Source organism: Carya illinoinensis, chromosome 11, assembly GCF_018687715.1.
Source record: "Carya illinoinensis cultivar Pawnee chromosome 11, C.illinoinensisPawnee_v1, whole genome shotgun sequence".
In the NCBI taxonomy this organism is placed as follows: domain Eukaryota; kingdom Viridiplantae; phylum Streptophyta; class Magnoliopsida; order Fagales; family Juglandaceae; genus Carya; species Carya illinoinensis.
Genome location: NC_056762.1, coordinates 17,063,266 through 17,076,113, shown reverse-complemented (window position 1 = coordinate 17,076,113; position 12,848 = coordinate 17,063,266). Strand labels below are relative to the sequence as shown.

At 38.3% G+C, this 12,848-nt stretch overlaps 1 protein-coding gene across 1 annotated transcript; it reads right to left on the bottom strand.

The window, feature by feature from the left end:
* Window positions 1-5,645: 5,645 nt before the first annotated feature.
* LOC122282266 lies at window positions 5,646-6,908 on the bottom strand. The gene is made up of 2 exons (XM_043094219.1): window positions 5,996-6,908; window positions 5,646-5,848 (listed from the first exon to the last, which is right to left on the bottom strand). Exons 1-2 carry the CDS (start codon window positions 6,906-6,908, stop codon window positions 5,646-5,648), a joined length of 1,116 nt encoding a protein of 371 aa, XP_042950153.1.
* Window positions 6,909-12,848: the final 5,940 nt, after the last annotated feature.

Here is a 12,848-nt window from a genome sequence, read left to right as displayed (position 1 = left end):
CGATTCGAACGCATCACGCATAAATTCTAATTTCTAACTGAAAGAAACATCTAATAGACATACCTTTACATTCCTTTACAAAGGACTCTCAGAGTCCGTCATCCATTTATTTAACATAACTACTTTAAACAAAAAGGGACTCAGTCCTTTCAGTCTTTACAAAATGAAACTAACTTAAAGCAAGAGGGGTTTCCATTACCCCACTATATACTTTACACTCGAAGGTATCTTGTCTACAAGTTAACTCAATAAAACATCCCCGTGTGGGGTCCAGTATTAAAACATAAGAAACATATATTTTCATAAAAAAAAAAAAAAACCAAACTACCAAGGGACTACTAAACATCGGCCCCTCCCTCCTCTGAAATACTCGGCTCCTCAGTAGATTAATCTGTACCTGGACATGTAAAACATAAACACAAAGTGAGTCTAATACTCAGTAAGCAGTACACCATGCTGTTAACTTAATAAGCATATACTACTTTCTTTTGAAAACATGCATTCATAAACCAATACTAATTCTGACAATACTTCCATACATCTACATTCTTTATAACATCATGCATACACTTACTTCATACTATCATGCATATACTCACTTCATACTTTCATGCCAAATCTTTATTTCTTATTCTCATACATACTTATATATCATATCTTCATGCATACACTTCATTTAATCTTTCACTTTCTTGTGGCCAACACACTATTACGCCCCGTGTGTTGGGGTTAGCTGTCCTATTGGACCTGGATTCCACCCATGGCCACAGGTTAGGAACCCCTTTCTGTCAGGGAGCAGCACTGGGTGCACTACCAATACTACTTACCCGGCATTGCAATCTGCCCATTTCTTTGATATCATTTCCTTTCATATGGCCATTACATATTTTCATACATTAATTCATTCATTTTCTTTCTTTGAAATCAACATTTTCAATATCTTCCTTAGTCTGATGAATATGCTTTTATTTTGAAAAATAGCATTTTATGTCATGCTTACATATAAATAAAATCTTATTTATTTCAAGAAACATGTATAAAAATTTCATGACTTAGGGACTACATGCATGCATTACCATATATACATACAATCAATTATAATCAATAGGATACTTAACAGGGGCTATCAAGAAAGGCTTGTACATAATATAAACTCATTTATTCTTTAATTAGAGGAATGTTTGGAAAGAGATAGAGAAATATTCTTCCACAAGAGAACTTGATGTGGGCGTATGGTCATAGCTACTTACATCGATCCGCTGCAATCCCTTTAACTTCAGAAAATCCTAATCCAATAAATAACAAGTGTGTTAAAACTCATCCAACATCCTTTAGATCCCCTTTTAATGATGGCTAAAATATTAAAAATCTAACATCGTTTTCTACCCTTAATGTTACCTCAATTAACTACCCTCTCGACAAATCTTTACAAGAGTAACATAAGAAAATAGTTAATTTAGTTAACATAACATCAAAACAACTCCATATATGTATTTAATCACTTAAAACAGAACATAATTATATATATACACAAAACAGAACATTAAAACAGCCTTATATATATAATTAATCCCTTAAAATAGAGCATATATGTAGATATACAAAACATAACATCAAAACATCCCCATATAAATACTTAATCCATTAAAACAGAGCATATATGTATATATATAAAACATAACATCAAAACATAAACTAAACAATTTAGTTAGCTTCCAAAATCACATTAAATCCCATTAAACAATTTACCTTAAGCTCTTAGATTCTTTCAAGAGGTGAAATGAAGGTCCAAAGCTTGAAGAAAATGAGAGGAGTTTGATTTCTTAAAGAGGAGAAGAAAAGAGGGAAGTGGCATTGGCTAGCATGGAAAGAGAGATGAAGAAGACTTGTTCTTCATTTGTTAGGTGTAGACCGATGGGTTTGAAGAGGAAAATCCTTCATCTATTAGGTGTAGACCGATGGGTTTGAAGATAAAATCCTTCATCCATTAGGTATAGACCGATGGGTTTGAAAATAAAATCCTTCATCTATTAGGTGTAGACCGATGGGTTTGAAGAGAAAATATTTCATCTATTAGGTGTAGATCGATGGTTCATAAGAGAAGAAGGCTTAGTTAAATTTTGGTCATTAAAAGCTTAAGGAAATGGAGGGTTAGGATTAGATTTAGGAAGATAACTATTCCAATTACCAATCCAATGGTGGGATTCATTTGTGCTCTTTCATAAATCATAAAATTTTAGGATTTAAGGAGAAAATACTATAAGGCCTTAAAATCATGTACTTAATTTATTTTAACAACCCACATAAAAGTAAAAACATACCCATCTAAATAAAATAATAAAAATCTTTACATGAACATATTTAACTTAACGAATAAAATAAAATGACGTAAAGACTCACATAGTAAGAGTAGGGTATTACAACTCTCCCCACCTTAAGATAATCTCGTCCTCGAGATTGAACGTACCTTAAAGAAAAAGAGTGGGATATTTAATCCTCACGTTGTCTTCATGTTCCCAGGTTGCCTCTTGCTCAGTGTGGTGGTTCCAAAGTACTTTGACCATCGGAATGGTTTTATTGCGAAGTACTCGAACCTCTCGATCTAAGATTCGGACTGGTCCTTCCTCGTATGAGAAATCTTTATGCACTTGGAGAGGTGCATAATCCAACACATGTGTAGGGTCATGCACATATTTTCAAAGCATTGAAACATGGAAAAAATTATGCATGACTGAAAATTCTAGGGGTAGTGCGAGTCGATATGCAACTGCTTCTATCTTTTCAAGAATCTCAAATGGGCCTATGTATCTTGGGGTTAATTTTCCTTTCTTGCCGAATCTCAGAACTCCTTTCATTGGAGCTACTCGAAGGAATACTTTGTCTCCTACCTCAAAGTGCAGCTCCCTTCTTCTATGGTCAGCATATTTCTTTTGTCTCTCTTGAGCTAGGGCAAGCCTCTTTCTAATGATAGCTACTTTTTCTTGCATATTTTGAACTAAGTCAGTGCCCAGCATCTTTTTCTCACCAACCTCGTCCCAATAAAGGGGTGATCTACATTTGCGCCCATACAAAACTTCATATGGTGCCGCATTGATACTCTCTTGGTGACTATTATTGTAGGCAAATTCAACTAATGGTAAGTATTTTATCCAACTTTCCTTGAAATCCAAGACACATGCCCGTAACATATCTTCAAGAATTTGAATTGTTCTCTCCGACTGCCCATCTGTCTGAGGGTGGAAAGTAGTGCTATAAATCAATTATGTCCCCAAGTTCCTTTGCACACTCCTCCAAAATGCTGAAGTAAACCATGAGTCCCTATCCGATACTATCTTGGACGGAACTCCGTGCAACCTAACTATCTCCTTGACATATATCTCTGCCAACTTGCTCATCGAGTAAGTCATCTGAATTGGTATGAAGTGGGCTGATTTTGATAATCTATCGACAATCACCCACACAGAATCTTGTCCTCCTTGGGCTTTAGGAAATCCAGTTACAAAATCCATGCTGATTTCATCCCATGTCCAAACTGGTATTGGTAGTGGCTGTAGTACTCCCGAGGGTCTTTGATGCTCAGCCTTAACTTGCTAGCATGTCAGGCATTGAGCTACAAAGTTAGCCACGTCTCGTTTCATGCCGCTCCACCAGTAGTGTTGTCTCAGGTCTCGATACATTTTGGTACTACCTGGATGCACTGTGTATAGAGACCGATGTGCTTCCCTCAATATTAAATCCCTTAGTTCCTTTTTAACTGGTACACACAATCTTCCTTTAAACCGCAATGATCCATCACCAGAAATCACAAAATCAGGTTGTTTTCCTTCTAAAATATCTGCTTTGATCTTCTGGAGGTTAAGGTCTTCACTTTGAGCAGCTTTAATTTGGTCCAATATTGTCGGGCCCAGAACTAGGCTTTTCAGCCTTGCTTGTACATCCTTCACCATTTCCACTCCTAGCTTCTCCATATCTAGAAGAACAAATTTCTGGGGAGTATACATGCTCCTGAGAGTGCCAGAAGAAGACTTCCGACTAAGAGCGTCGGCAACTACATTAGCTTTGCCGGGGTGGTAGTTGATATTACAATCATAATCTTTCAATAACTCTAACCATCTATGCTGCCTCATATTTAACTCTTTTCGAGTGAAGAAATATTTTAGACTCTTGTAGTCTGTATAAATTTCACAATGTTCCCCATAAAGGTAATGTTGCCATATCTTTAAGGCAAATACCACAGCAGCCAACTCTAAATCATGGGTTGGGTAGTTGCGCTCATAATCCTTAAGTTGACGCAAAGCATACGCTACAACTTTTCCATGCTGCATAAGAACACACCCCAACCCTTTGTGTGAGGCATCGCTGTATATCACAAATCCTTCTGTACCCAAAGGTATAGTAAGAACAGGTGCCGTCACAAGTTTCTCCTTGAGCTCCTGAAAGCTTTTCTCACATTCTGCCGTCCATATGAATTCCTCACCCTTTCGGGTCAAGGTCGTTAAAGGAACTGCAATGCGAGAAAACCCTCCAACAAATCTTCGATAATACCCCGCAAGACCAAGGAAGCTTCTAATTTCTTGAATAGTTTTTGGTCTAGGCCATTCCGCTATCGCCTCCACCTTTGCAGGATCTACGGAAATACCATCTTTTGAAATTATATGACCAAGAAAAGAAATCTTTTGTAACCAAAACTCACACTTATTCAATTTAGCATATAATTTCTTCTCCCGCAAAACTTGAAGAACAACCTCCAAATGCTTCACATGTTCTTCCGGGGTTCTTGAATAAATAAGAATGTCATCAATAAATACTATTACAAACTGATCAATATACTTCTTAAAGACACGATTCATCAAGTCCATGAAAGCCACTGGGGCGTTAGTCAATCCAAAGGACATCACTAAAAATTCATAATGTCCATATCTCGTTCTAAAAGCAGTCTTTGGAATATCCTCCGCCTTAATCTTCAACTGATGGTACCCTGATCGGAGATCAATCTTTGAAAATACTTAGAATCCTTGAAGTTGATCAAATAAATCATCAATCCGTGGTAGAGGATACCGATTCTTAACGGTCACCCTATTAAGTTCTCTATAATCAATACAAAGTCGCAACGACCCATCCTTCTTTTTCACAAAGAGAACTGGTGCACCCCACGGTGATACACCAGGGCTAATAAAGCCTTTTTCCAACAATTCTTGCAATTGATCCTTAAGTTCCTTGAGCTCTACAGGTGCCATCCGGTATGGTGTTTTAGAGATAGGTGCCGTTCCCGGAATGATATCTATAGAGAACTCAATCTCCCTATCCGGAGGTAAGCCAGGTAGTTCGTCTGGAAAAACATCAGGAAAATCCTTCACCACCTCTATATTTTGCAACTTAGGCCCATTTGGTTGTGGCATCACCAAACTAGCAAGAAATCTTGCACAACCCTTCCTTAACATAGTGGTGGCCTTTAATGCTGAGATCACCTTAGGCATAATACTCTTAGCCGCAGCATAGAAACGGAACTCTAACTCACCTGGTGGTCTAAAGATTACTTCCTTCTTGAAGCACTCCAAGCTAGCATGGTATTGAGAAAACCAATCCATGCCCAAAATCACATCGAACTCCTCCATATCAAATAATATCAAATCAGCAAGGAGATGTCAATCTTGTATCTTTATCGCACAACCCTTCAGCACAAACTGACAAATCATGGATTTCCCGAGAGGTGAAGAAACAGACATCACTGGCTCAAGAGGTTCAGGTGCTCTCTCACTCAGGCATGCATATTTACGGGATATGAATGAATGCGTAGCACCAGAATCAAATAGTACTAAAGCACGATGCGAAAACAGGGGAAGAATACCTGTTACCACATTAGGAGAAGTATCAGCATCATCAAATGTTAATGCGAAAACTCGAGCCGGTTCTGGACTCTTCTACCCTTGATTCTGCACTTGAGTATTAGGGGCCACAAGTATTGTACACTCCCGTGCCAAATGACCTATCTTACCACATTTAAAGCAGATGTTAGTCCCCATAAGGCACTTCCCGGCATGACGTTTGCCATAGTTTTGGCATGCGGGGTGAGGCGCTGTTGTACCACGTTGGGGAGGTTTGACCACTTGGATTGGCTTGGGCATCGGGCTGTACATAGGTCTCTTGCCCTTATTTTGCTCCATGGCATAAAATGGCCTCTTCCTTTGATTGAATTCCCCTGCCCGGACTCGTAAATTCTCCTCAAGTATCACTACTCTATCTTCCAAGTCCGCGAACTTTCTAATTTTCAATGCAAGAAGGGAGTCCATAATTCTGGGGTTTAGGCCTCGCTCAAACTTCTCGGCCTTCAGTGCCTCGGTGTGGACCAAGTGTGGGGCAAATCTTGACAACTCCACAAATTTTGATGCATACTGTCTCACTGTCATTGTCCCTTGTTTCAAGTCAGCAAACTCTCGGGCCTTGGCCTCTCGAATGGATACAGGAAAGAACCAGTCATTAAATGCCTCTTTAAATTTATTCCATGATATAGGGGTAGCTTCACCCAATTCCTGCTGAATAAATCCGCGAGTGGCCTTCCACCACCCATTGGCCACATCAGCCAAGTTATATGCTGCAATTTCTACCTTTTGTTCCTCAGTACAGCTGATTACACTGAAAATTTTCTCCAAGTGCTCTAACCAATTATCTGCATCTAATTTCGTACCCTTGCCATCAAACAACGGAGGATGCTGTTTGCAGAAGCAATCAAAAGCAGTCAGATGTGGGACTTGTACTTGCATGGCGGTTTGCCCACTAGTGAAAGCCTCTATAGGGCGAGTTGCCGCATCCACAAGGTTTTCTGAATCTCTAGGAGATTCTTGTTGATCTTCAGGATTATAGACACTGGGCCGCCCTCGACGTTTATAGTTATTGTGTTGTGTTGCCATACTAGAACATGGATAACAATAGCATTAGCAAAAACTCATACAAAGTAGCATACATAACTTGAAATCTCTATACAAAATTCATATCATGCAATAAGAAATACCATTTGAACCTGCTGTGGAGCTTGGCATACTTTAGAGAGAGGGCCTTAGCCTAGTTTACCCCTAAAGTCTACAGGACTTCTTAACCTTTGCTCTGATACCAAGATTTGTCACAACCCCACCCTATCAAGAGGGAGACCGTGATCCCGTACCTATTCTTTTTCCTATTATAGCAGTAAATTTATTTATATATGAATTCCCATATTGTTATTAGTATTATTATTATTATTTTATTAATTTTTTTTAAAAGATAATGCGAGACGATTCGAACGCATCACGCATAAATTCTAATTTCTAACTGAAAGAAACATCTAATAGACATACCTTTACATTCCTTTACAAAGGACTCTCAGAGTCCATCATCCATTTATTTAACATAACTACTTTAAACAAAAAGGGACTCAGTCATTTCAGTCTTTATACTTTATACCCGAAGGTATCTTGTCTAGAAGTTAACTTAATAAAACATCCCCGTCTGGGGTCCAGTATTAAAACATAAGAAACATATATTTTCATAAAAAAAAAAACCAAACTACCAAGGGACTACTAAACATCGGCCCCTCCCTCCTCAGAAATACTCGGCTCCTCAGTAGATTCATCTATACCTGGACGTTTAAAACATAAACACAAAGTGAGTCTAATATTCAGTAAGCAGTACACCATGCTGTTAACTTAATAAGCATATAGTACTTTCTTTTGAAAACATGCATTCATAAACCAATACTAATTCTGACAATACTTCCATACATATACTTTCTTTATAACATCATGCATACACTTACTTCTTACTATCATGCATATACTCACTTCATACTTTCATGCAAAATCTTTATTTTTTATTCTCATACATACTTATATATCATATCTTCATGCATACACTTCATTTAATCTTTCACTTTCTTGTGGCCAACACACTATTACGCCCCGTGTGTTGGGGTTAGCTGTCCTATTGGACCTGGATTCCACCCGTGGCCACAGGTTAGGAACCCCTTTCTGTCAGGGAGCAGCACTGGGTGCACTACCAATACTACTTACCCGGCATTGCAATCTGCCAATTTCTTTGATATCATTTCCTTTCATATGGCCATTACATATTTCCATACATTAATTCATTCCTTTTCTTTCTTTGAAATCAACATTTTCAATATCTTCCTTAGTCTGATGAATATGCTTTTATTTTGGAAAATAGCATTTTATGTCATGCTTACATATAAATAAAATCTTATTTATTTCAAGAAGCATGTATAAAAATTTCATGACTTAGGGACTACATGCATGCATTACCATATATACATACAATCAATTATAATCAATAGGATACTTAACAGGGGCTACCAAGAAAGGCTTGTACATAATATAAACTCATTTATTCTTTAATTAGAGGAACGTTTGAAAAGAGATAGAGAAATATTCTTCACAAGAGAACTTGACGTGGGCGCATGGTCATAGCTACTTACCTTGATCCGCTGCAATCCCTTTAACTTCAGAAAATCCTAATCCAATAAATAACAAGTGTGTTAAAACTCATCCAACATCCTTTAGATCCCCTTTTAACGATGACTAAAATATTAAAAATCTAACATCGTTTTCTACCCTTAATGTTACCTCAATTAACTACCCTCTCGACAAATCCTTACAAGAGTAACATAAGAAAATAGTTAATTTAGTTAACATAACATCAAAACAACTCCATATATGCATTTAATCACTTAAAACAGAACATAATTATATATATACACAAAACAGAACATTAAAACAGCCTTATATATATAATTAATCCCTTAAAACAGAGCATATATGTAGATATACAAAACATAACATCAAAACATCCCCATATAAATACTTAATCCCTTAAAACAGAGCATATATGTATATATATAAAACATAACATCAAAACATAAACTAAACAATTTAGTTAGCTTCCAAAATCACATTAAATCGCATTAAACAATTTACCTTAAGCTCTTAGATTCTTTCAAGAGGTGAAGTGAAGGTCCAAAGCTTGAAGAAAATGAGAGGAGTTTGATTTCTTGAAGAGGAGAAGAAAAGAGGGAAGTGGCATTGGCTAGCATGGAAAGAGAGATGAAGAAGACTTGTTCTTCATTTGTTAGGTGTAGACCGATGGGTTTGAAGGGGTTCATTTGTTAGGTGTAGACCGATGGGTTTGAAGAGGAAAATCCTTCATCTATTAGGTGTAGACCGATGGGTTTGAAGATAAAATCCTTCATCTATTAGGTGTAGACCGATGGGTTTGAAGATAAAAATCCTTCATCTATTAGGTGTAGACCGATGGGTTTGAAGAGAAAATTTTTCATCTATTAGGTGTAGACCAATGGGTTTGAAGATAAAATCCTTCATCTATTAGGTGTAGACCAATGGGTTTGAAGATAAAATCCTTCATCTATTAGGTGTAGACCGATGGGTTTGAAAATAAAATCCTTCATCTATTAGGTGTAGACCGATGGGTTTGAAGAGAGAATCTTTCATCTATTAGGTGTAGACCGATGGTTCATAAGAGAAGAAGGCTTAGTTAAACTTTGGTCATTAAAAGATTAAGGAAATGAAGGGCTAGGATTAGATTTAGGAAGATAACTATTCCAATTACCAATCCAATGGTAGGAATCATTTGTGGTCTTTCATAAATCATAAAATTTTAGGATTTAAGGAGAAAATACTATAAGGCCTTAAAATCATGTACTTAATTTATTTTAACAACCCACATAAAAGTAAAAACATACCCATCTAAATAAAATAATAAAAATCTTTACATGAACATATTTAACTTAAGGAATAAAATAAAATGACGTAAAAACTCACATAGTAAGAGTAGGGTATTACAGACATCCCCTAGGTTGTTGCTTGGCGACGACCGAATCGCACGATATGGTAACGCTGTCGTGTCGACTCCGTGGTTTCTAGGCTGGCAGGGACTAGAGGATGGCCTAGTCCAGGTACGCGCTGGGCGGGAGAATTGGGCATCACTCGTTTAGGTGTCACATGCGTAGTCGTTACTTGCGGTGTGGCACAGGAGCCAGAGTGTGTGAATGATACCTAGGGGAGATCATGGTGCATGCAATAAATTAGATCGGTTTTCTTGGATATTGGATACGGGCCATTTTTTGGAAAAAATGGCGAGGTTATGTTTGAGGCTTTGTGATCCATTTTCTGGGAAAATGGTGGTTTTGGGCCATTATCTGGAATAATGGCAAGGACTGGTTTTAAAGGATATGTTTTGGGCCAAAATGGATTTTTTGGCGTGCGTGGGAATAAAAATGTGGTTTTATAAATAATGTGCATTTAGCATTCTTTCATGCATATTGTTTGACTTTAATATGTTTTTATCTTGTGGCATTTAGATCTTTACTTACCTGCAGCACCATTTTGGTATCGTAGATTTTGATGCAGAGGTCGAGGAGGAGGAGGAGGCTGAGCCCGAGGAGGAGGCTCTGCCGGAGTATTGATTTGGAGTTTATGCCTTGTAGTTTGGTGTTGAAACAATATTTGTGGCTTGTAATATTTTATTATGTATGTTTTGAACGGGTTTGTATTAAACAAAGAAAAAATTCTGGTACTTAGTTATGAGACTTTTGTTATCCGCTATGTGTTTTTATTTGCACACTTGTTGCATGTACACACACTTGGCACTTGGCGATAGGGTGGTGACCCGAGTTATCATCATCCCGACGTCTCGATTTTCACGTGTCCGTACGTGGGATTTGGGGGCGTCACATGAAACGTGTCAACTAGGTGTCAGTATGACGCCAACGGGTAGTATAGTGGTTACCTTAGTTTGGACTAGTGTTGTGATCTCAGTTATTTAGCATGTTATTATGTTTTAAGTATTTGAGATATTCTCAATTTGGTGCATAGTATTGTTCAAGAAAAAAAATTATTCGTTGTGAATATTAAGAACATTGCATTTTATATGTCATGAATAGGGGCAGGTAACCTTGTGTTGTATATCCTAACGCTTCAAATATCTATTCGATCCCAAGCAGAATGTGGGGCCGTCACATGAACCCCAAAGTCTAATACTCCAACATGAATGTTCAAGACAAAACTAAGGACCCAATAAGACCAAGCGATTCTGCATTGATCAAAATGTGGGACACCAAACAGGAGATTACGACACCTTGAAGCCGAGAATCAAGGAAATTCAAGGTACCTAATAACAAGCTTGAGAATGTAGTCACCCATAATTGCTTTCCCCCCAAGACGATTGGGCAAAACGAGACAGGATCGAGAGCAATGGCATCATAGAAGTTAGAGTCCTAGAAGGAGAAGAACATTGATAGAAAACCATGCCCGAGCTCCTTGCCAAAGTCAAGGCCAAAACAATGCTTCTTTTGGGGAAATCCGCACCATCATGGAGGCTTTGCTAGAGGCAGCCCGACCTCCTCTAAATGAAAAGCATATGCCCACAAGGCTAGATATCATGAAATCTTTAGGATCAAAAGGCCGGCATAAATAGACAGAGTCACAGCCAGTGGCCATTATATCCTTCAACGACAATAACTACAAAGGAGTAATCTACCCACATGATGATGTGTTGTAGTGACGATGTTAGTAGCCAATTACACCACATGGAGGATACTGGTCGATAATGGCAATTCAATTGACATCCTTTTTTGGGATGCTTTCATAAAGATAGGGTGATCGACCAAAGCAGGCTATGTCTAGTGCCCACCCTCTTGAAAGGGTTTTCAGGGGAAGCGGTGCAACTAGTCAAATCCATTGCCCTATTGGTATTAGCAGGGTCTAGCTCACATGCAACCACTACAATATAGATTTCTTGGTAGTCAAGACTCGTTCATCTTATAATGCCATTATTGGATGACCAACCCTAAACACTCTCAAAGCCTTTACCTCTATGTACCACCTAGAGATGAATTCTCCACAGAAACATGTGTTAGGGAGATGTGTGATGAGCAGGTATTTGCTAGAGAATGTTATGTACAAGAACTCAAAGACGGAGAAAGTTCCCACACTAGGCAACCAACCCTTGCCTCCTCCTTCTAAGATCATTTTACACTATGTGGAGACTTGGGACGAAGGGGCCCTAAAGTAGGGCGAAGTTGATGAGCCTCTCGAGCTAATTACTCTAGATCCAACTCACTCAAACTAGGTTCTTATTGTTTTTTCTAGGGCACAAGCCAACCTTGAAGCCAACTTCCATGTTGCCACTTGTCACTCATGCATAAGGTTCTTAGAGCTTCTAAAGAATCTAAATATGGGATTTTGGCTGACTAGGGCACACACCACCCACCTACCATTTGGTAGCCCTGCATATCACTTTCTATATGTTGATTGTATCTAGACCACAAAATGGATGAAGGGAAGATTAGGGTTTCCAGAAGGATCTGGTGATGATGAAGCTTTATTGTTTCAACCATAGTGGGAAGCGCCTCATGTCCATCATGCAATGAAGTCTTTTAAGTTTCCAAGAGAGGGAAATGATAAAGAGAATAGGCGAGGCATTTGACTATCACACTTGACAAGCATGCACGTGGCGTTCAACATTCTAGAAGATGCAATCATGGGAGTTTCCTGACATACAAAAGGCACATGTCATTTGGCATTCATGCAAGCCACTAGAGTTTTGAAAATTGAAGAGAAAAGCACGAGACAAAATAGGGTTTTGGAATTTAGGACAAAGGGGATTCTGAAAATCCCTTACCCTAGCAACAAAAGGACACTTGTCATACATGCATTAGGAAGTGACCCTTGGTATTTTCTAGGTGAGTAGATGAAGAGGTATTTAAGAGGGAGCATTTAAGGCACTCGGCCATGACCCCTATAGGAAAACTGAAAGGCCACTTTGTGTTTTTAGCCAAAGACTTC

Coding starts and splice junctions, on each gene's coding strand:
- LOC122282266 (XM_043094219.1), bottom strand. CDS start 6,908: ATGGCAACACAACACAATAACTATAAACGTCGAGGGCGGCCCAGTGTC. Junction 5,849..5,995: donor TAACATCTGCTTTAAATGTG/GTAAGATAGGTC, acceptor ATGTGGTAACAG/GTATTCTTCCCCTGTTTTCG.